Here is a 25247-nt window from a genome sequence, read left to right as displayed (position 1 = left end):
AGGGTGGTAGGGGGAGTGGCATTGAGGGGGGAGGTTGGCGCACGTGTCACGGTGAACTGTGACTCAGCGGGGTCTCACTTTCTTGCCCGCAGCCGAACTCCACCCCGGTAACCTCCCTTTCCTTCAGGCCGCCGACCACGTCCAGGGTCATCTGCTCTGCCATGGTGAGGGGCCGCAAGTCCGGCGGTCCCCCTCCAGTTTTCTCCCACTCCTGGCAGTTGTGGGCAGCCTTCTCCTGGGTGGTGGACGGGCAAACAGAAAATGACAGCGTTAGAAGTCTGATGCATGCAGCCCAGGGGGTGGGTAACTGGTGGCCTCAGTGGCCAGGGCACCCGGCCAGGCGGTTGTTATGGGTGCCGGCATGTGGTGTAGGGTGGGGGTCCACCACCCTCCGAGTTGGGGGGGTGGGGTTACGGGCGTGTCGGATGGGGGTTAGTGCCGGAGTAACGATGCTGCCTCCTCACCCTGGCTGCTCCGAGGAGGTTGTGCACTTTTTTCGGCACTGCTGGCCGGTCCGGACGTTCTTGCTCACGGTGCTCACTGCCTCTGCTACCTGTGCCCAGGCACGGTGAATGGTGGCAACTGCCAGCCTCCTTCCCGGATCGGGGTACAGGGTCATCCGCTTCTCCTCCACCGTGTCCAGCAGGGTCTCCAGCTCGGCATCCGTGAATCATGGGGCCACGCGTCTTGCTGCCATCTTGTTGGCTGGGATGGTGTGTGCGGGGAGTGAAGTGTGTGTATGTGCCTCCTGAGTGTCAATCGCAGAACCAGCGAATCCACTGTTTCATTGGAATTGATTGTGTTCCACATAGCCCCTTAACAGTAGCTGAATCGGTCCAGGTGCGGCGCCAGTTTTGCTTTGTGGAACTCCACAAATTCTGTCCTGGCATCAACAGGGAATCCCGTCCATAATCTCCCAAATGGAGAATCCTAGCCATTGTGTCTGTTTAAAGCAGTGATTGATAGACTTCTGATTAACAATAATATAAAGGGATATGGGGATTGTGAGTGTAAAAGACATTGAAGTGTTTGATCAACCATGATTATATTACAGTCAGAAGTCTTACAACACCAGGTTAAAGTCCAACAGGTTTGTTTCAAATCACTAACTTTCGGAGCACTCGTTATGTTTAACCTGTTTGGAATGCTTTGAATGCTTCACGTGCTTTTGGACGGGCCTTGAACTTGGCCCCAATTAATTGGACCATATCTTGATCACTCGTATTGATCTTGACCAATAAAGGGGTGGGTGCCCTGATGGCTGGGCGTGTCCTAGGTGGCCGTTGGCCTTGCTTTATTTACGCTTTCGGTTTGGGGAACTGGCACCGCGATGTCTGAAGCTAGATCGGTTGCTTGAGTGTCTTTCCTTTGTTCCCGGAGATTGGCCTATGTTAATTGACCTATAGTTTCAGTCTCGTCTGGGAGCTGCCTTCTCCAATATGCATACAGGCTCTGTGCCTGCTTGCTTTCTTAACATTGTCCATATTTCCCTACAGGTATTGCGATCATCCATTTTGTATTCTGGGTGGCCATCCCAGATGGCTACACCCCCCCCCCCCCCCCCCCCCCCCCCACCCCCAAGGACTCAGCAGGCTGCCCGTGGATCCAGGTCCCGCTGGTAAGGACCTGTTGTGATTTACGCCGGCGGGACCGGCTAAAGACGGGCGGCCACTCGGCCCATCGCGGGCCGCAGAATCTCTGGGGGGGGGGGGCGCTGCCGACAGCCCCCGACCGGCGCGGCGCGATTCCCGCCCCCCCCAATACCCCGGCACCGGAGAATTCGGATGCCTGCGGGGGCGGCATTCACGCCAGCCCCCGGCGATTCTCCGACCCGGTGGAGGGAGAATCCCACCCATCCTTTATTGCTTCAGTAGTCGAACTGAAAGAAAACATGGATCTGTGCTCCATAATGTATTGGCTTGCAAAGTATAGCAAGGCAGGCAAAGCATACAAAAATATTAACAAATTAGGCCTCATCTGGAGTACAACAACCAGTTCTGGGTACCACACTTGAGGAAGGAGGTGAAGGCATTGGAGGAGAACACAGAGGAAATTCACAAGAATTATTCCAGTGATAAAGAACTGTAGCTGTGAGGATAGGTTGGAGGGGTTGGGACTGTTTTCCTTGGAGAAAAGAAGGCTGAAAGAGATATTCAAGATCCTGAGAGGTATGAACAGTAGAAGTAGTGAGAAACTTTCCACGCAGGTGAGCATCAAGAAGTAGATGGCACTAGTTTCAAAATAATTGACAAAAGGAGTAAACGTGATTTGAGGAAAAGATTTTTCACCCAGAGGGTGGTTTGAATATTAAATGAATTTCCTGAGATGATGGTAGAGGCAGGTTTGATCGAGAATTCTAAAGGGAACTGAATTGTTCTCTGAAAAGGAAGAATGTGCAAGGCTATGGGGATAAGACAGGGGAGTGGGACGAGGTGGAATGCTCTTTCAGGGAATCAGTGCAAGCTCCACGGGCCGAATGGACTCCTTTTATAAGACCATAAGACCATAAGACAAAGGAGCAGAATTAGGCCACTTGGCCCTTCGAATCTGCTCCACCATTCAATCATGGCTGATACTTTTCTCATCCCCGTTCTCCTGCCTTCTCCCCATAACCCCTGATCCCCTTATTAATCAAAAAACAATCTATCTCTGTTTTAAAGACACTCAGTGAGTTGGCTTCAACAGTCTTCTGCAGCAAAGAGTTCCACAGATTCATCAACCTCTGGCTGAAGAAATTCCTCCTCATCTCTGTTTTAAAGGATCGTCCCTTTAGTCTGAGATTGTGTCCTCTGCTTCTAGTTTTTCCTATAAGTGGAAACATTCTCTCCACATCCACTCTATCCAGACCTTGCAGTATCCTGTAAGTTTCAATAAGATCCCCCCTCATCCTTCGAAACTCCGAGTACAGACCCAGAGTCCTGAACCGTTCCTCATACGACAAGCTGTTCATTTCAGGGATCATTCTTGTGAACCTCGTCTGGACCCTTTCCAAGGCCAGCGCATCTTTCCTTAGATACAGGGCCCCAAACTGCTCACAAATACTCCAGATGGGGTCTCACCAGAGCCTTGTATAGCCTCAGAAGTACATCCTTGGTTTTGTATTCTAGCCCTCTTGACGTGAATGCTAACATTGCATATGCCTTTCTAACTGTCGACTGAACCTGCTCGTTAACCTTAAGAGAATCGAGAACAAGGATTCCCAAGTCTCTTTGTGCTTCTGATTTCCTAAGCATCTCCCCATTTAGAAAATAGTCCATGCCTCCATTTCTCCTTCCAAAGTGCATAACCTTACACTTTTCCACATTGTATTCCATATGCCATTTCTTTGCCCACTCTCCTAGCCTGTCCAAGTCCTTATGAAGCCCGTCTGCTTCCTCAATACTGCCTGCCCCCTACAGATCTTTGTATCGTCTGAAAACTTGCAACTGTGCCTTCAGTTCCTTCCCCCAGATCATTAATGTATATTGTGAAAAGTTGTGGTCCCAGCACTGACTCCTGAGGCATACCACTTGTCACCGGCTGCCATCCTGAAAAAGACACCTTTATCCCCACTCTCTGCCTTCTGCCAGTCAGCCAATCCTCTATCCATGCCAGGATCTTACCCTGAACACCATGGGCTCCTAACTAATTTAACAAATTCCGATGTGGCACCTTGTCAAAGGCCTTCTGGATATCTAAATAATTCACGTCAATGGTTCTCCTTTGTCTAACTTCATTGTTACTTCCTCAAAGAACACGAACAGATTTGTCAGACATGACTTCCCCTTGACGAAGCCATGCTGACTCAATCCTATTTTATCATGCACTTCCAAGTACTCCACGATCTCATCTTTAATAATGGTCTCTAAAATCTTACCAATGATCGAAGTCAGGCTAAACGGCTTATAATTTTCCATCTTCTGCCTCCCTCCCTCCCTTCTTAAACAGTGGTGTTCCATTAGCCACTTTCCAGTCCTCTGGGACACTTCCTGCCTCCAGTGATTCCTAAAAGATCATCACCAATACCTCCACAATCTCGTCAGCTATCTCTTTTAGAACCCTGGGGTGTAGCCCATCCGGTGCAGATGATTTATCCACCTTCAGACATTTCAGTTTCCCCAGAACCTTCTTAGTAATAGTCACTGCACTCACCTCTGGCCCCTAGTTCTATTGGAGCTCTGGCATCCCATTGGTGTCTTCCACCGTGAAGACTGATGCAAAGTAACTATTCGGTTCGTCTGCCATTTCTTTGTTTCCTATTGTTACTTTTCCAGCCACATTTTCCAGTGGTTCAATGTCTATTTTTGCCTCTCTCTTACCTTTTATGTATTGAAAAAAACTCTTCCCATCTTCCTTTATATTAGTAGCTAGCTTTCACTCATACTTCATCTTCTCCCCCCTTATTGCTTTTTTAGTTGTCCTCTGCTCACTTTTAAAGGCTTCCCAATCATCTGGCTTCCCACTAATCCTCACCACTTTGTATGCTTTTTCTTTAGCTTTTATGCTGTCCTTGACATCCCTCATCAGCAATGGATGCCTTGTCCTCCCCTTAGCATGTTTCTTCCTCCTTTCTGTTGTGCCTCCCGAATAACCCCCAAAACCTCTGCCATTGCTGTTCTACTGTCTTCCCTGCTAGGCTCCTTTTCCAATCAACTCTGGCCAACTCCTCCCTCATGTCTTTGTAGTTACCCGTATTTAATTGTAATACAATTACATTTGATTGCAGCTTCTCCCTCTCAAATTGCAAGGTAAATTCTATCATATTGTGGTCACTGCTCCCTAATGGTTCTTCACCTTGATTTGATTTGATTTATCTATTGTCACATGTACCGAAGTACACTTAAAAGTATTTTTCTGCGGCCGAGGAATGTACACAGTACGTACATAGTAGACAAAAGAATAATCAACAGAGAATATTGACAAATGGTACATCGACAAACAGTGATTGGTTACAGTGCAGAACAAGGGGCCAAACAAAGCAAATACATGAGCACAGAATTTACAGTGCAGAAGGAGGCCATTCGGCCCATCAAGTCTGCACTGGCTCTTAGAAAGAGCACCCTACCCAAGCCCAAGCGCACACCCTACTTCAGTAACCCCACCAAACACTAAGGGCAATTTTGGACACTAAGGACAATTTAGCATGGCCAATCCACCTAACCCGCAAATCTTTGGACTGTGGGAGGAAACCGGAGCACCCGGAGGAAACCCATGCACACACGGGGAGAACGTGCAGACTCCACACAGATAGTGACCCAAGCCGGGAATCGAACCTGGGACCCTGGAGCTGTGAAGCAATTGTGCTAACCACAATGCTATCGTACTGCCCTCGAAGAGCAAGAGCAGCATAGGATATTGTTAATAGTGTTCTTACAGGGAACAGATCAGTTGAAGAGTCTTGTCGCTGTGGGGAAGCAGCTGTTCCCATATCTGAATGTGCGGGTCTTCAGACTGCTGTACCTTCTGCCTGATGGAAGGGTCTGGAAGAAGGCAATGCCTGGGTGGGAGGGGTTTCTGATAGTGCTGTCTGCCTTCCTGAGGCAGCAGGAGGTGCAGAGAGAATCAATGTGGGGGTGTCAAGCTTGTGTGATGCTTTGGGCTGAGTTCACCACACTCTGCAGTTTCTTGCGATCTTGGGCTGAGCAGTTGCCATACCAGGCTGTGATGCAGCCGGATAGGATGCTCTCTGTCGCACAGCTGTAGAAGTTTGTGAGAGTTGATGCAGACATGTCAAATTTCTTTAGCTTCCATAGGAAGTAGAGATGTTGTTGGGCTTTCTTGACTGTTGCATCAATGTGAGTGGACCAGGGCAGACTGTTTGTGATGGTGACCCCCAGTAATTTAAAGAACATAGAACATAGAACAGTACAGCACAGAACAGGCCCTTCGGCCCTCGATGTTGTGCCGAGCCATGATCACCCTACTCAAACCCACGCTATACCCGTAACCCAACAACCCCCCCCTTAACCTTACTTTTAGGACACTACGGGCAATTTAGCATGGCCAATCCACCTAACCCGCACATCTTTGGACTATGGGAGGAAACCGGAGCGCCCGGAGGAAACCCACGCACATACGGGGAGGACGTGCAGACTCCGCACAGACAGTGACCCAGCCGGGAATCGAACCTGGGACCCTGGAGCTGTGAAGCATTGATGCTAACCGCCATGCTACCGTGCTGCCCTCAGCTGCCCTAAAGCTATCAACTATCTCCACTTCGGAGCCATTGATGCAGACGGGAGTGTGTGTCATGCTACGCTTCCTGAAGTCAATGATCAGTTCCTTGGTCTTTCCAACATTTAGGGAGAGGTTGTTTTCGGTACACCATGCAACCAAATAATTTATCTCCCTCCTGTTGTCTAATTCATCATTGTTTGAGATAGGGCCCACCACAGTCATATCATCCGCAAACTTATAGATTGAGTTGGCGTTAAATCTTGTCACACAGTCATGTGTGTATAGGGAGTACAGTAGAGGACTGAGCACACATCTTTGCGGGGCTCCGGTGTTGAGGGCTATTGTGGAGGAGGTGCTGTTGCCTATCCTGACAGATTGCGGTCGGTTGGTGAGGAAGCTGAGGATCCAATTGCAAAGGGAGGGGTAAAGTCCAAGATTGTGGTGTTTGGTTATTAGTCTTGTCGGGATAATAGTCTTGAAAGCAGAGATGTAGTCGATGAACAGAAGACTTACATAGGTGTCCTTGTTGTTGAGGTGTTCGAGTGTTGATTGTAGAGCCAGGGAGATAGCATCTGCTGTGGACCGGTTGCTGTGACAGGCAAACTGCAGTGGATCAAGACCGTCTGGGCCCTGGCAGTGATCCATCTCATGACGAGCCGCTCAAAGCATTTCAAGATAACAGATGTCAGGGCCACCAGTCGGTAGTCGTTGAGGCAGGCCATCTTTTTCTTCTTTGGTACTGGTATTATGTGGTCTTCTTGAAGGAGGGGGGACCTCAGAGTGGTGGAGTGATGTGGTGAAGATATTTGCAAATACGCTCGCCAGCTGGTCTGCGCAGGCTCTGAGTGCTCGCCCAGGGACTCGGTCGGGGTCTTAAGTTCCCTAATCAAGCCTGCCTCATTATGGCAGCATGGTGGCGTTAGCACTGCGGCCTCATGGTGCTGAGGTCCAGGTTTGATCCTGGCTCTGGATCACTCTCCGTGTGGAGTTTGCATATTCTCCCCGTGTTTGCGTGGGCTTCACCCCCACAACCCAAAAATGTGCAACCTAGGTAGATTGGCCATGTTAAATTGCCCCTTAATTGGAAAAAATGAATTGGGTACTCTAAATTTTAAAAAAAAGTCTGCCTCGTTACACGTCACTAAATCCTGAATTGCTTGTTCCCTAGTAGGCTCTGTCACAAGCTACTCCAAATAAACATTGCTTAGACATTCCACAAATTCCTTTTCTTGGGATCCACTACCAACCTGATTTTCCCAGTCCACCTGCATATTACAGTCTCCCATGATTATTGTAATATTGCCTTTTTTACATGCCTTTTCTATCTCCTGATTGATTTCCTGCCCTACGTCCTGAATACTGCTAGGGGGCCTATACATAGCTCCCATCAGGGTCTTTTTACCTTTGCGATTCCTCAACTCTACCCACAGAGATTCTATGCCTTCTGATGCTATATCGCTCCTTGCTATCGATTTAACTTCATTCCTTATTAACAATACAACCCCGTCACCTTTGCCCATCTGCCTGTCCTTTTGATTGGACATATATCCTTGGATATTTAGATCCCCTTGCAGCCACGACTTTGTGATGCCCACAACATCGTACCGGCCAATTTCAATTGCGCAACAAGCTCATTTACCTTGTTCCGTATACTGCGTGCATTCAGGTACAACGCCCTCAATCCTGCATTGACCACCTCCCTTTTCACATTTGTCACCTTTTTTGCTCTGCCTGAGGGTTATGCTGTTCTTTTATTTTGGTTCTCTATTTCCCCGTCAGTTATTACACCTTCTAAGCTCACATTCTGGTTCCCACCCCCCTGCCATACTAGTTTAAATCCTCCCGAGTGAATTTAGCAAACCTCCTAGCCAGGAGGTTTGCTGAATTCAATGCAGGATTGAGGGTGTTGTACCTAAATGCGCACAGTATATGGAACAAGGTAAATGAGCTTGTTGCACTGTAAAGGTTCTATGATTCTTTGTGAGATGAGTGACGTTACGCACAGCCCCCAAGAAGATGAAATCGGCATTTACTGACCTCAGATTCATGGAAGAGTTGAAGCCCACCAAGACATATCGTTGAAAAGCTGAACATTCTAAATTCTCGCTGGTGGAGAACTATTCCCTGCATTGTTTGCAGGTAGCTCGGCCCATGTTTATTCAACCCTCAAAGTGAGAAATCACAATTTATCCTGCTTTTGGGAACAGATTTTTTGCCTCCTAGACAGTGAAGTGCCTGCCACGATTCCTGCTGCTGGCAAGAGTGGAAAATTCTACCCTGAGAGCTGAGTAGGCACTTAATAGTGCAAAATTGAAAGAAAGAAAGCGGAATAAGAGGAAGAAAGAATGAGACAGAGAGAAAGATGAAAAAGTCTTCAATTAATGATTTCTTTAAAATTATATAATCTGCTCTCTGCTAGTTAGATTAACAATGGAAGCATGGAATTTATAAAATTTGCCGGAACAAATATCATGCTGGTCAGTCAATACCCTGTGCAATGTCTTCCATGACCACATGGAGGCATCATCACCTTCTTCATCAAATCTAAAGTTTTGTAACTTAAAAGATGAGAAATCCTTGATACCGTATTCGTACTTTATTACTCCTTAAATAAATGCAGCGATTTTTAAAAGAGAAGGGACTCTGATGCTTTCTTATTTTTTTGAGCAGCTTATCTTTTCCTTTCAGTGAAATATTTAGGAGAGGAGTTCCAGTATGAAGAGCAGGAGACAGTAAGCTCACCTCGCTCCACTGGCGTCAGGCAAAAAGAATCACATTTTACCACATTGTTTTCTCTAATCTGTAGTTGTTGTTGAACTCTTGGCATCATAATAAACTGAAAAGCGCAACTTCTGATCTATTCTAAAACAAATGTCACTGAATTAAATACCCACCAATCGACACAAGCTGTGGTCTTTTTGCACTTCATCAAAAGGGATCTTTGATTAGGGAATTTTCTATTAAATAGATGGCTATTAAGACCCATTATTGTTATTCAAACTGTTAAAACTTGCACTGTAGACATGGTGATCTGATGAATTAGACATTGTTTCATTTCTGGCATGTAGTTTTGAATATTGTCCGTATGATAGTTTAATGGTTGAAAATCCCTTTTGTGTGTCTGTTGGCTGAATAAGTGTTTTGGGGGCATTTATAATGCACGTACTAATAGGTATATTCTACAAGCGGGTATAAAATAGTTAAAAACTAGTGTCCTCACTTAGGCAGGCCAGAAGATTGGGTGTCACAAGTGGAAAATGTCACAATAGTACAGTATTTATTCTGAGGAAGGATTCAATGGAAGAATACAAGAGCTACAGTCTGTATCTAACCATACTTTAGTTTAGTTCGGAGTGCTTGATCCAGATCTCCTGAATTCAAAAATATCTCAATAATTACCTGACTACCACCACCACTGAAACCTTAATTCAAATTATAGCTATGCCGAAGACTCATCGCTAACCAATTCTCCATATCCTCCTTACATAGACTACGTGGGGTATATGTTCAACTTGTTATCAAGATCTATAACTGGCATTGCCGGCACACAGTTATGAATATCTTCCAGTTTTTATAACAGACAGCCAATCCGTAATGCCAGCTTTGCACCAGGCAGCAAATTCAAACTCTTTCCACAGCAGCCAAAATGTTGCCATATGTATCGTGTCTTACAATAAGAAACTTATTCTGCACAAACATCTTTCACTTTGATAAAAAAAAAGTTCACAGCTGTAAAAATGTGGTGGGAATGTCACCACTTGCCAGTTCCTCTCCAAGCCACACATCAACCTGACTTGGAACTAATTGCTGTTCTTTTCAATATTTCATAATCAAATTCCTTCTATATATATATATACTTTATATACATGTAAAGTATCAAATAATATTCATTCCTAATTTAATTATTTTAATGGTTTCCAATTTGCTTGTTTTTCCGCCCACAAACATTATTCATAAGAGATTAAGAAGATCATTTACTCTCAGGTCTCAGATCTTGTCATGGATATTCTTAAATTACTTACTGTAAGGTCCAGGATGATGGTCTGAGGTAACTTGTTGTGGTTGCGTATCTGCTTGCCACTCAGTGCCTTTTGAATGGCCAAGGCAAGACTGGGAGGAAGGTTTGAAAGCGGAGTTCCGCGGGGTCGATGTTAGGACCCTTGGTCTTCCTGATATATATTAATGTCTATTATGAAAGCCAACTTTACCTCTCATCGAGAGCAGAGGCCAGGAGCTCAAAGTCCTGATAATCTCAGGGTTTCTGTGCATGTGCAGATTGGGAGCGGGTTGTGCATGGGCAATTGAGCATTTCAAGTTCTTTCGACAGAGGAACCACAAATGCTGACAGGACATGAGTTTTGGCACATCCATAGTGAATCGCAGTTTCTCTGGGTCTGCATGCTCACTTCCGGGTATCTCCTTGAACCGCTAAAAAGCTCTGCCATCTTGACATCAGTGCTTAAAAGGTAAAATAGTGCACAAACCTGGATCATGTGACTTTGGTAGAGCACCATTGTGGAGAAGAGTCCCAGGCAGTGGACAAGGAGGGGGAGGCAGGGAGAGGGGTCATGGGAAGTGAAATGAAATGAAAATTGCTTATTGTCACAAGTAGGCTTCAAATGAAGTTACTGTGAAAAGTCCCTCGTCGCAACATTCCAGCGCCTGTTCAGGGAGGCCGGTATGGGAAAGGTCCAAAATAAGAGAAAAAAGAGTGGGGAAAGGGCTGCAGTTGGTAGACTTTAAGTGATGAGGATTCAGGGAAGCACTTTGATCAAAGAGGGTTCAGGAGAAGCCCTGAAGATCAAAGTAGGCTGCCAAAGATATTTGAATCTATGCTGCGGGGTATTGGAGCAATGCTAACCCTTTGGAACAGTAGTGTCTTGTTTGGCATAGCCAAAGAGCTGGTGTTGTGCTTGCAAGTTGATGTTTGAGTGCATACTCGGCAATGCAGGGGATCAGGATCTCAGGAGATGACATCATTGGAGCCGTCCAAATTGGATCGATATTTGGAGAGAATTCCAAGGTTAGAACTTTGATAGTAAAGATTGTAATCCCTTGTTAAAGGGGCAGGATTCCCATGAGTGTTAGATCAGCCATGATCTTATTGGTTGGTGGAGCCGGCTCAAACGGCTGAATGGCCTACTCCTATTCCTAATTCTTATGGTTTTATGAGATTGGTTGACTCACAGTGCTACAGTTGCCTTTCTGACCTTGCAGAGTAAAGATTATTTTTGTTTGTTCAAAGTCTGTGAAATATTGTGGCTTTATTCGCTTAACACATGTCTACAATCTCAAACTTTGTCTACTTTAAACAAAAGGTTATTGGTTCCTCACTGGATCAGGCCAAACATTTGGAGGTCTGGCGCAGGATCATTACATATCTTAGGCAATTTACTGTGTAGGATGCAATTTCAAAAGTTGTAGACAACACAAAATTTGGAAATACTATGAACTGTGAGGGGGATAGTGTTAAACCTTGTGGCATTTTAAAAGTAGAGGCTTGCAAACTTAGTGGAGGCAGTGGTATTGTCACTGGACTAGGACACCAGAGACCCAGAGTAATGCTGGGTCCCCCAGGTTCAAATCTTGCCACTGCAGATAGTGAAATTTGAATTCAATACAAATCTGGAATTTAAAAAGTCTAATGATGATCATGAAGCCATTGTCGATTGTTGTAAAAAAACAATCTGGTTCACTAATGTCCTTGAGAGAAGGCAATCTGCCGTCCATATCTGGTCTGGCTTACATCTGATTCCAGACCCACAGCAATGTGGTTGACCCCTAACTAAGTTGCCTTCCAGGGCAATTAGGGATGGACAATAAATACTGGCAAAGCCTGCAATGTCCACATCCCACAAACGAATAAAAAAAGATACAAACAAACAAGAGCTTTATTGGAAAGGAGTTTACTCAACAGGCTGTAAAGATCAGGTGGCACCGTAGCACAGTGGTCAGCACAGTTGCTTCACAGCTCCAGGGTCCCAGGTTCGATTCCCGGCTGGGTCACTGTCTGTGCGGAGTCTGCATGTTCTCCCCGTGTCTGCAGGGGTTTCCTCCGGGTGCTTCGGTTCCCTCCCACAGTCCAAAGGTGTGCAGGTTAGGTGGATTCGCCATCCTAAATTGCCCTTAATGTTCAAAAAGGTTAGGTGGATTACTGGGTTATGGGGATAGGGTGGAGGTGTGGACTTAGGTGGGGTGCTCTTTCCAAGGTCCAGTGCAGATCCGATAGGCTGAATGGCCTCCTTCTGCAGTAAATTCTATGATAATCTATGATGATAGATTGCTCATTTGTCCAAGCAAACGGCCGATGATATCATCAAAATGTCACATGACTGGACTTAAAGTGACCTTATTCCAACTAGTAACAAACATGAATATACAATAAACTTTAAAATGACAAGGACAGATTTGTGGAGTGGGTGGAAAAGTAACAATAAACCACATACACACTGGGCACCCTGGCCCAATCAAATACACACAAAAATTGGCACCTTGGCAGTGCCCACCTGGCATTGCCCATGCCAACCTGCTGTCACCCAGGTGGCACTGCCATTGTGCCAAGGTGGCATTGCCAGGGTGCTCAGGTAGCAGTAGCAGTGCCTGGGCACCACCCTTCCCAAAGGGCATGAGGCTGTACCCTCCAATTCCCTGGGAGACCCCCATGAGTGCCGTTCCATTTGTGGGACTGGTACTCAACAGTGCTCACCCAAGGTATTTGATGCAGCATGGTAGCACAGTGGTTAGAACAATTGCTTCACAGCTCCATGATCCCAGGTTTGATTCTCGGCTTGGGTCACTGTGTGGAGTCTGCATGCTCTCCCCGTATGTGCATGGGTTTCCTCCGGGTGGTCCGGTTTCCTCCCACAGTCTAAAGATATGCAGGTTAGGTGGATTGGTCATGCCAAATTGTCCTGAGTGTCCAAAATTGCCCTAGTATTGGGTGGGGTTACTGGGTTATGGGGATAGGGTGGAGGTGTGGGCTTGGGTGGGGTGCTCTTTCCAAGAGCCGGTGCAGAGTCGATGGGCCTAATGGCCTCCTTCTGCACTGTAAATTCTATGATTCTATGATGTTAGAGTCAGACATTAGAGTCAGACTAACTGTCTCGCTCTAATATGCAAATTTGCCAAAAAGTGATTGTGGGTGGGATTTACATTGCAATGTCTTGCGAGATCAGTTTGGATCACGCAAGACATTGTGAGCCGGGTAGATCCCCTGGCTTTTATCAGCCTTGCTGTTCCACAGCCATTTTCCAGCGCATTGTAGCAATTGCATCGCGCCCAATATAAACTAATGAGTGCAGTTTCAAAGGGTGTGCAAGCACAGAGTGAACGGGGGTACATGTGCCCAAATCATTGAAGGTGGCAGAGCAGCTGAATGTTTTTTAAAGCTTACAAATCCTGGGCTTTATATAGTGAGGCATAGAGTACAAAAACAAGGAAATTAGGATAAATCTGTAGAAAACACTGATTTGACCTCAACTGAAGTATTGTGTTCAATTCTGGCCACCACCTTATAGGAAGGATGTGCAGGCATTAAAGAGAGTGTGGAAATAATTCGTAACAATGGTTTCAGGTCTGAGGAACTTCAGTTATGCAGGTGGATTGTAGAAGCTGGGGCTGTTACCACTTGGGGAAGAGAACTTTGATGGAGGGGTCTGTACAGATTAAAGGGAGAGATACTGTGCGATTGGTGGAAGGACCAAGAAGAAAAAGGCACAGATATAAGAGGTGGAATTCTCCAGTCTCCCAGACGCATGTTTCTCAGCAGCAAGAAGCGGCGCACCGTTGACTGGTAATGGGATTCTCGGCTCCCGCCGCTGTCAATGGAAATTCCCACTCAAGTCACCCCATGCTGCTGAGGAACCCAAGGGTAGGGGAGCACAGTCAGCAGGACCAGAGAATCTCGCTGCCAGTGAACTGTTGGAGAATTCCAGTCTATGTTTCAATTGGGAAGATTTAATGAGGTTGAAGGATTACATTTGTGTTTTATCATATACTTCCTGGGGCTTAATGTCTGTCAGATTAAAAGAAAACCTTTTCATGTCATGATCATTTTGATTCTACACAGGGCCCATGTCAGGAGGAAATGCAACGAGCTATTGACAGGATTATTGTGATTCAACAGCACACTAATGAAGAGCTCTACAGGTTTCACATTCCAAACTGTGATAAGAGAGGATATTATAACCTGAAACAGGTATGTGGATGTTTTGCTGTTAAAATGATAGTGAGGGATATAGAGATCTAAACGGAAGTGCAGGCCATTCAGCCCTAAAGTAGATCATGTTTGTTTTGTTGTGTGGTATGCATTTAGAGAGTTTTGGGGATTGTCTAGACTCCCAAACAAATGTCACCCACGACCGTCGTCTCTTTAACCAGAAATGTTTATTTACAGCAAATATTTAAACCTCCACAAGAGAATCATAGAACTTACAGTGCAGAAGGAGGCCATTTGGCCCATCGAGTCTGCACCGGACTCAGTTAAACCCAAGTCACGACCCCATCCCCGTAACCCCATCTAACCTTTTTTTGGACACTAAGCGCAATTTAGCATGGCCAATCCACCTAACCTGCACATCTTTGGACTGTGGGAGGAAACCGGAGGTCCCAGAGGAAACCCACGCACACACGGGGAGAACGTGCAGACTCCGCACAGACAGTGACCCAAGACAGGAATCAAACCTGGGATCCTGAAGCTGTAAAGCAACTGTGCTAATCACTGTGCTACCATGTTGCCCAGTTAGAGGTTAGAGTATCTGCTGCCTTCACAATTTCTCTTACTTTTCGGGCATATGATCAGACATGATAATTACATCAGCATCGAATAAGCTTCTGATGTTAGCCCTTTACTCTAGCATTTGGCATCATGGAATATTTACTCCTACCGAGCCTTTAGACATTGTTCACTGGAAAATTTCTGGAGTGGACACAATTCCAAAGAAACAATAACAACCGAATGGCGCTATAAATGGGGTTACTCATCTGCTTTCTTTATCCAGAGGTAACCATTTGCATCCAATTTGATAAATAGAGTACTTTTAACTAGTGTGGCAAGGATCTCATCCACTGAAGCTACTGCGGGGAATCTTATGTTCTACTAATTTGTTCAGTTGAGCTAAATCCACAAACATTCTTACAGAGCCATTTGGTTTTAGGACTGTAACCATTTCTGAACACTATTTTATTGACATTGTAAAGTCTCAGGCAAGCGACCACAGTGAAGTGACAACTGTAGAAAAGGTTTGATTTATTTCCTTGTATATTTACACCTCCTACTCCCCGAAGGGTCTCCTGTGCCTAGCCCACACTTGGGCTGGGATATTTATGTCCCAGCAGTCTCTGTTTTAAGGGAGTAGCTCTGCCCCCTCATCTGGGTAGATTGTACTCTGAGGTTGCAGATCCCTGGGCCTCCTGTAGGGTTAGAACAGACATAGTGACCAATGACATAACCCCTTGCTGCTTCATCTTTTCTATTTTGACCTTGACAATTTGACCAAGAGGAGGTGAGAGACTTTCCTTGATGTAAAGACACAAACTGATTCAGCATCAGCTCTTAGGACGGTGTGGCACTCGCCCTTTAATTTCCCTAGCCCTGTAAACAATTTAAGTATTTCATTTTGGAATATAGCGCTGTACTTTTCCTCAGCATCTCTGTCCACCCTGCAGAATAGTTTCAGGTTTAGGCATGCCTTCTTTGCTTAGTAGAGAACTTTCTTGATTTTGAATGGCATAGTTACTATTAAGCTATTTTGCTGGTAGGGACAGCTGGTTTTCAAACAGTTGTGCCAGCATTTCCAATCTTTATACTTCAGCATCGCTATGAGATGAATTTCACTTTTGATGTAGTTTCCCGCAGTACCTTGTCATTTAATAGATGAGGATTGCAATGTAATCTGCTTGAGCCATTTAACTTCATCTGGTAAACTGGAAACCCACCCTACTCTTGTGTCTTATTGAAGCTCTATGGGGTGTCCATCCACTTTAAATTTAACACTCCAATACTTGTGTTCAGGGTCATTTATTTCCACTAAGAAGATTAATTCCTATTCTTGTGGCTCTTCTACTTCTTGTGCGTGTCTGTTTTGAAATGTTCTCCCCTTTTTGCAGGTTTCTGGTATTTTCAAGCAACAAAAAATTTTGATGTGATCTACTTTTCCATAGTTATGGTGACACATTCTTCCCATTTGTGTGGTTTTGTCCTCCCACACTCGAGACATTTCAGCTGACAGGTGGCAGGCTTTTCCCTGTTTTGGTGGGCTTAAGGCTTTGGTTTGCTTGCCCTACAAACTGAGCAGTCTCACTCTCTCTTCCCCATGACAAACCTACTTCCCCTCAAATGAACATCCTATTCTGCTTTTAAGCTTCGTTTGTTTCAAGATCTACACTCTTTAACGAACATTAAATCCTCCCTTGACTGTGAGAGATCTAATAATGCTTCATCTGGAACCCTGACAACAATTGTGTTGCAAATCAGCTCATGTTTTAAAATTCTATAAATGCAGCCTATAGAGATCGTTGATGCTTTTGCCTGGCCTTTGCTTTCTACCATTAAATTTAGCCCTCTCAATAAATAAATTCCGATACACCCTGAAACAATAGTCGAGGGCTTGCAGGACTTCATAGAATATAAAGGTTGGACACAGCTGTTGCAATAGTGTAGGGCATTGGTGACACCGTAACTGCGTACAATTTGGTCCCTTTACTTGACCTTTACTTTACATGACCCTGAACACAAGGCCGTGGAATGCCCTACCTGCAACAGTAGTGAACTCGCCAACATTGAGGGCATTAAAAAATTTATTGGATAAGCATATGGATGATAAGGGCATAGTGTAGGTTAGATGGCCTTTAGATTTTTTCCATGTCGGTGCAACATCGAGGGCCGAAGGGCCTGTACTGCGCTGTATCGTTCTATGTTCTATGATCTAGAAGCTGAACTCTCATCATCCTATTGCCTTTTTAATCACATCATTGGCCATGGATCCTACAACATAAAGCAGAGTACTGACTGACCTTTTCAAAAACATAAGGGCACAGGAATTAGGAGCTCAAGAGAGGTCCAGGCTTTCACTACCATTTCTGAAGAAATACTTTCTACCTGATCCCTGAAACGTCTAGATTAATGGTTATGTTTCCTTGTTTTGGATGCCCTTACCAGAGGAGATAATTAATCTCTATTGACTCCTATCTGTGAGTTATTGCAAGTCAGTGTTTGAGGTGGGGAAACTTATCTATTGACAAAGAGTCAGCTTTGACAAAACTTTGAAAAAGAGTAATCCAGACTCGAAACCTTAGCTCCCTTCTCGCTCCACAGATGCTGTCAGACCTGCTGTGATAGTCCAGTATTTTATGTTTTTGTTTCAGATTCCAGCATCCAGTAATTTGCTTTTATCTGCACTAACTCTTCGCTTGTTTGGAACCTGCATATGTGGTTCAGATTTAGCATAAACTGGAGCAGGCTTATTTACAAAATGCAAAAAAAGTTTTGACCTCATCATCTCATTGAAGTGCCAAAATTCTTACAGGGCTCAATGGGATAGAGGATTTACTGACAGACAGAAGGCAGAGACTGGGGATCAAAGGGTCCTTTTCAGGATGGCAGCTGGTGACTAGTGGTGTTCTGCATGGGGTCAGTGTTGGAACCACAGCTATTCATGATATACATTCATAATCTGGAAAAAGGAACTGATGGCATTGTTGCTGAGTTGGCAGATGATACAAATATATGGAGAGGGACAGATTGTGTTGAGGAAGTAGGGAGAGTGCAGAAGGATCTGGACAGGCTAGGAGCTGGCAAAGAGGTGGCAGTTGGAATACAATGTGGAAAAGTGTGAGGTTATCCACTTTGGTAGAGAAAATACAGGCTTAGACTATTTTCTAAATGGGAAATCAGAAGCACAAAGGGACGTATCAGTCCTAGTACAGGATTCTCTTAAGGTTAACATGCAGGTTCAGTTGGCAGTCATAATGGTAAGTGCAATGTTAGCATTCATGTCGAGAGGGCTGGAATACAAGAGAAGAGATGTACTATTGAGGCCGTTTAAGACTCTGGTCAGACACCATTTGGAGTATTGTGAGCAGTTCTGGGCCCTGTATCTAAGAATGGAGGGTTCAAAGGAGGTTCACAAGAATGATCTCTGGAATGAAGCACTTGTCATATGAGGAGCGGTTAAGGACTCTGGGTCTGTACTCGGTGAAGTTTAGAAGGATGAGAGGGGATCACATTGAAACTTACAGAATACTGAGGCCTGGATAGAGTGAACGTGAAGAGGATGCTTCCACTCGTAGGCAAAGCTAGAACCTGAGGGTACAGCCTCAGACTGAAGGGAAGATCCTTTAAAACAGAGATGAGGAGCAATTTCTTCAGCCAGAGGGTGGGGAATCTGTGGAACTCATTGCCACCGAAGGCTGTGGAAGCCAAGTTACTGAGTGGTCTTTAAGAAAGAGATAGATAGGTTCTTAATTAATAAGGGAATCAGGGGTTATGGAAGAAGGCAGGAAAATGGGGATGAGAAACATATCATCTATGATTGAATGGTGGAGCAGACTTGATGGGCGAAATGGCCTAATGTCTTTTGATCTTATGAAATGGGAAGAATGTGTCCCTTTGTTGGGGGTGGGGGCTCGACAACCAGGGGCACAGACTCAGAATAAGAAGTTGGCCATTTAGGAACGAGAGGAGGAACAATTTTTCAGTCCAAATGTGGTGACTCTTTGGATTTTTCTACCCCAGAAGGCTGTGGAGGCTCATTCACTGAGTATGTTTGAGGCAGATGTCAAGAGGTTTCCAGATACCAATGACATCAAGGGATATTGGGATAGTATGGGAAAATAGCATTGAGGTAGATGATAAACCAGTTAAATGGCAGTGCTGGCTCAAGAGGCATATCTTGGAAATAGCAGGCGTTTGTGTATATTTGTGTGGTACATTATTTTGCATAAATTTCAGCTATCATTGTTAGCCCATTTCCATATATTGTGTAGTTTGTTTTGTATCTTCTACATGTTCTCACAGGAACCCTTTTCCTCCAGTAGAGTGCATATCGATCCAGGCTAATATATTGCAATTGTCTGAGAAACAGCTCAAAAGGAGCTGTGCTTCTGCAGAGAGGCTGTCACAGAATTGTGTCATGTCCTGCAGCAAGACTGACACATAATTCCACAACTAATACTTTGCCTGTTCAAACCAAGGTTACAGCAGTCATGGAATACTTTGCCCTACTCTTTCCAGCCTACCGCAAGGGATTTCTGTAATATCGGTCACTCTCCAGTTTCTGCATCCACTTGTGATCAGCAGGATCTGATCTTGAAGGTTTCTACCTATGATCCTGGCAGTTGTCTTGAGGGGGAAGTACTTCAATTTTCCTCCCACTCTTGATACAGAGGTGAGAGACCGGCTGCCTGGGGATTGCATTGCATTCAAATTGCATTCAAACCGGAGACCACTCTGACCAATCCTATAGCGATGTTCCTACTGATGAGCTGTTCTGGTGGCTTCCTATAATACAGCCTAGGTAAGGGCCCAAATAGAGATCTTCCACCATCACCAACTCCCCAACTTCCCCATCACCGACCAACAACAGACAATGAACCGGGGGGGTTTAAAAATGAAAAGAATCGGAAATGCAACCTCAACATGCTACATAGACACCCAATGCCATTTTCAGAGGCAGGTTGTGTGACATCCTGGCCGCACAATATGGAAACGAGGAGCCCTTCGCTGACATATTTGCAACAGAGTGCAATTGGGAGCCTGATTTAATTTTTGCAGTTGCATTTGTGAACACGTGAAGTAATATTTTACGAACAACAAAAAAGAAAAATGTTTTCAATGTATTTCATATTACGGCATATTTTATCAAGTTCACCAGACATGTACAAGGGGTTTAGTACTGAAGAAAGTGAATACCATAAATGTCTTGATACAATGAACTGAGACTGACTTGCAGTGTTTTCCTCAACATCTTGAATATTTTACTTGGAAACTGAAAATGTTTTTACTTTCCTCCAGTGACTGGAGACAAACGTGAAGTGTGTTGTGACAGTTAATTTATCAATTCGCTGGAATCTCCAGCATAAAATATCTGCTTCCGAATTAGTACAACTGACATTCATGAAAGAAATCAGTCTTACTGTTCTCCTCGTGCAGAACATTTTTACTGGGAGCATTGGAAATAATGCAGGAGTGACCCTGGATTTTTCATCTGTAACATTTTCAGCATGCCTTCCAGGTGTCTGAGGCACGGTGCTCAGAGAGCAGAATGGAAACTTTAACCTGGTCGACAATGACCCTTCAAAAGAAATGATGAATTGCATATGTCCTTCTTTTTGAGAGTATTAACATGCCGTCTAGTGGAATATCGAGGGTGCAGGCCAATAAATTAAAGTGAGGCTTAGAATTAATGACTCGAAAGTATTCCTTGGTGGTTTGCCTCAGTGATAATAGTCATGCTTCTGAGTCATACAAATTAGAAAATAGGAGTAGGCCATTCAGTCCTTCGAACCTGCTTCGTCATTCATTATCATCATGGCTGATCATCTAATTCAATAGCCTGTTCCTGCCTTCCCCCCATATCCTTCGATGCCTTTTGCCCCAAGAGCTATAACTAACTGCTTCTTGAAAACATACAATATTTTAGCCACAATTACTTTCTGTGGTTGTCAAATCCACAGGCTCAGCATAGAATCCTTACAGTGCAGAAGGAGGCCATTCAGCCCTTCAAGTCTTCAACAGCCTTCTGAAAGAGCACCCCAGCTAGAAATACTCCCCAGCCCTATCAGGCATTAACCACACCTAACCTGCATACCTAATAATAATAATCACTTATTGTCACAAGTAGGCTTCAATGAAGTTACTGTGAAAAGCCCTTAGTCGCTACATTCCGGCGCCTGTTCGGGGAGGCTGATACAGGAATTGAACCCGCGCTGCTGGCATTGTTCTGCATTGCAACTCAGCTATTTAGCCCACTGTGCTAAACCTTTGGACTGTGGGAGGAAACTAGAGCACCGGGAGAAGAATGTGCAAACTGCACACAGTCACCCAAGGTCGGAATCGAAACCGGATCCCTGGTTCTGTGAGGCAGCAGTGTTAACGACTATGCTACTATGCTGCCCACCACACTTTTGGTGAAGCAATTTCCCCTTATCTAAGTCCCAGATGGTCTACCATATACCCTCAGACTGTGACCCCTGGTTCTGGACTTTCCCAATATCAGGAACATCCTTCCTGCATCTATCCTGTCTGGTCTTGTTAGAATTTTGTAGGTTTCTATGAGATTACCCCTCATTCTTCTGAGCTCCAGAGAATATAATCCTAACCACCTCAATCTCTCCTCATGTAAGTCCCGCCATCCCAGAAAACAGTCAGGTAAACCTTTGCTGCACTCCGTCTCGAGCAAGAACATCTTACCTAAGATAAGCGATGCTGAGGAGGTCGTGGATAGCACGTTCAGTGAGTTGGTCACACCGCAGATTAGGATTGGTGAGGGAGACAGGGAATGGGTGACCAAAAGGCAGAGAAAGAGCAGGAAGGCAGTGCAGGTGTCCCCTGCGGTCATCTCCCTCCAAAACAGGTATACCGTTTTGGGTACTGTTGGGGGAGATGACTCACCAGGGGAAGGCAGTAGTAGCCAGGCTCATGGCACCGTGGCTGGCTCTGCTGCACAGAAGGGCGGGAAAAAGACTGGCAGGGCTATAGTCATAAGGGATTCAATTGTAAGGGGAGTAGACAGGCGTTTCTGTGGTCGAAAATGAGACTCCCGAATGGTATGTTGCCTCCCGGGTGCACGGGTCAGGGATGTCTCCGATCGGCTGCAGGACATACTGAAGGGGGAGGGTGAACGGCCAGTTGTCGTGGTGCATATAGGCACCAACGATATAGGTAAAAAACGGGATGAGGTCCTACAATCAGAATTTAGGGAGTTAGGAGATAAGTTAAAAAGTAGGACCTCAAAGGTAGTAATCTCAGGATTGCTACCAGTGCCACGGGACAGTCAGAGTAGAAATTCAAGAATAGTCAGAATGATTACGTGGCTTGAGAGATGGTGCAAGAGGGAGGGGTTCAGATTTTTGGGACATTGGAACCGGTTCTGGGGGCGGTGGGACGATTACAATCCGGATGGTCTACACCTGGGCAGGACTGGAACCAATGTCCTAGGGGGTGCTTTTGCTAACACTGTTGGGGAGGTTTTAAACTAATGTCACAGGGGGATGGGAACCAGATTAGGAAGTGAGAGGTCAGTAAAGAGGCAGCAACTAAAGCCAGTAAGGTACTAGGTAATAAACTCAATGTGACTAAGGGGAAGAGTAGACAGGGAAGAGATGATGAACGCAAAGGGTCAGGTGGTCTGAGGTGCATTTTTTTTAATGCGAGAAGTGTAGCAGGTAAGGCAGATGAACTTAGGGCTTGGATTAGTACCTGGGAATATAATGTTATTGGTATTATTGAGACTTGGTTGAGGGAAGGGCAGGACTGGCAACTGAATATCCCAGGGTATAGATGCTTCAGGAGGGATAGAGAGGGAGGCAAAAGGGGTGGATGAGTTGCATTACTAGTCAGAGATGATATCACAGCTGTGATTAAGGAGGACACAATGGAGGATTTGAGCACTGAGGCAATGCGGGTGGAGCTAAGAAAAAGGAAGGGTGCAGTAACATTTTAAGGACTTTACTACAGGCCTCCCAAAAGCGAGCATGAAGTAGAGGTACAAATATGCAGACAGATTATAGGAAAATGTAGGAGCAATAGGGTGGTTGTGATGGGAGATTTTAACTTCCCCAACATTGAATGGGATTTGTGTAGTGTTGGAGGCGTAGATGGAGCAGAGTTTGTAAGGAGCATCCAGGAGAGTTTTTTAGAGCAGTATGTAAATAGTCTAACTCGGGAAGGGGCCATACTGGACCTGGTATTGGGGAATGATCCCGGCCAGGTGGTTGAAGTTTCACTCGGTGATTACTTTGGGAATAGCGATCACAATTCCGTAAGTTTTAGAATACTCATGGACAAGGACGAGAGTGGTCCTAAAGGAAGAGTGCTAAATTGGGGAAAGGCAGAGTATAACAAAATTCAGCAGGAGCTAGGGAATGTGGATTGGGAGCAGCTGTTTAAGAGTAAATCCACATTTGAAATGTGGGAGTCTTTTAAGGAAAGGTTGATTAGAGTGCAGGACAGACATGTCCCTGTGAAAATGAGGGATAGAAATGGCAAGATTAGGGAACCATGGATGACGGGTGAAATTGTGAGACTAGCTAAGATGAAAAAGGAAGCACACAGAAGATCGAGGCAACTCAAAACTGATGAAGCTTTGGAGGAATATCGGGAAAGTAGGATGAATGTCAAACGCGCAATAAAGAGGGCTAAAAGGGGTCATGAAATGTCTTTGGCTAACAGGGTTAAGGAAAATCCCAAAGCCTTTTATTCGTATATAAGGAGCAAGAGGGTAACTAGAGAAAGGATTGGCCCACTCAAAGACAAAAGAGGGAATTTATGCGTGGAGTCAGAGGAAATGGGTGAGATTCTTAATGAGTACTTTGCATCGGTATTCACCAAGGAGAGGGACAGGACGGATGTTGAGGCTAGGGATGGATGTTTAAATACTCTTGGTCAAGTTGTCATATGGAAGGTGGAAGTTTTAGGTATTCTAAAAAACATTAAGGAGGACAAATCCCCAGGACTGGATGGGATCTATCCCAGGTTCCTGAGGGAAGCAAGGGTCGAAATAGCTGGGGCCTTAACAGATATCTTTGCAGCATCCTTGAGCATGGGTGAGGTCCGAGAGGACTGGAGAATTGCTAATGTTGTCCCTTTGTTTAAGAAGTGTAGCAGGGATAATCCAGGGAATTATAGACCTGTGAGCTTGACGTCAGTGGTAGACAAACTGTTGGAGAAGATACTGAGGGATAGAATCTATTCACATCTGGAAGAAAATAGACTTATCAGTGATAGGCAGCATGGTTTTGTTCAGGGAAGGTCATGTCCTACAAACCTAATAGAATTCTTTGAGGAAGTGACAAAGTTAATTGATGAGGGAAGGGCTGTAGATGTCATATAAATGGACTTTCGTAAGGCATTTGATAAAGTTTTCCATGGCAGGTTGATGGAAAAAGTGAAGTCGTATGGGGTTCAGGGTGTACTAGCTAGATGGATAAAGAACTGGCTGGGCAACAGGAGACAGAGAGTAGTGGTGGAAGGGAGTGTCTCAAAATGGAGAAGGGTGACTAGTGGTGTTCCACAGGGATCCGTGCTTGGACCACTGTTGTTTGTGATCTACTTAAATGACCTGGAGGAAGGTATAGGTGGTCTGATTAGCAAGTTTGCAGATGATACTAAGATTGGTGGAGTTGCAGATAGCGAGAAGGACTGTCAGAGAATACAGCAAAATATAGATAGATTGGAGAGTTGGGCAGAGAAATGTCAGATGGAGTTCAATCCAGGCAAATGCGAGGTGATGCATTTTGGAAGATCAAATTCAAGAGAGGACTATATGGTCAATGGAAGAGTCCTGGGGAAAATTGATGTACAGAGAGATCTGGGAGTTCAGGTCCATTGTACCCTGAAGGTGGCAACGCAGGTTGATAGAGTGGTCAAGAAGGCATACAGCATGCTTGCCTTCATCGGACGTGGTATTGAGTACAAGAGTCAGCAGGTCATGTTACAGTTGTATGGGACTTTGGTTAGGCCACATTTGGAATACTGCATGCAGTTCTGGTCGCCACATTACCAGAAGGATGTGGATGCTTTAGAGAGGGTGCAGAGGAGGTTCACCAGGATGTTGCCTGGTATGGAGGGTGCTAGCTATGAAGAAAGGTTGAGTAGATTAGGATTGTTTTTGTTGGAAAGACAGAGGTTGAGGAGGGACCTGATTGAGGTCTACAAAATTATGAGAGGTATGGACAGGGTGGATAACAACAAGCTTTTTCCAAGATTGGGGGTGTCAATTACAAGGGGTCACAATTTCAAGGTGAGAAGCGGAAAGTTTAAGGGAGATGTGCTTGGAAAATTTTTTACGCAGAGGGTGGTGGGTGCCTGGAACGCTTTGCCAGAGGAGGTGGTAGAGGCGGGCACGATAGCATCATTTAAGATGCATCTAGAC

At 45.1% G+C, this 25247-nt stretch overlaps 1 protein-coding gene across 1 annotated transcript in view; it reads left to right on the top strand.

The window, feature by feature from the left end:
* The window catches only part of LOC119966296 (insulin-like growth factor-binding protein 4), a 162897-nt gene that overhangs the window by 124611 nt on the left and 13039 nt on the right, over positions 1–25247 (top strand). The window contains exon 3 of the mRNA XM_038797770.1: positions 14225–14353. Within this exon, the coding sequence (XP_038653698.1) occupies positions 14225–14353 (129 nt within the window). The remainder of the gene's footprint in view (positions 1–14224; positions 14354–25247) is intronic.

Source organism: Scyliorhinus canicula, chromosome 5 (assembly GCF_902713615.1).
Source record: "Scyliorhinus canicula chromosome 5, sScyCan1.1, whole genome shotgun sequence".
In the NCBI taxonomy this organism is placed as follows: Eukaryota; Metazoa; Chordata; class Chondrichthyes; order Carcharhiniformes; family Scyliorhinidae; genus Scyliorhinus; species Scyliorhinus canicula.
This window is presented reverse-complemented; position numbering and strand designations above follow the sequence as displayed.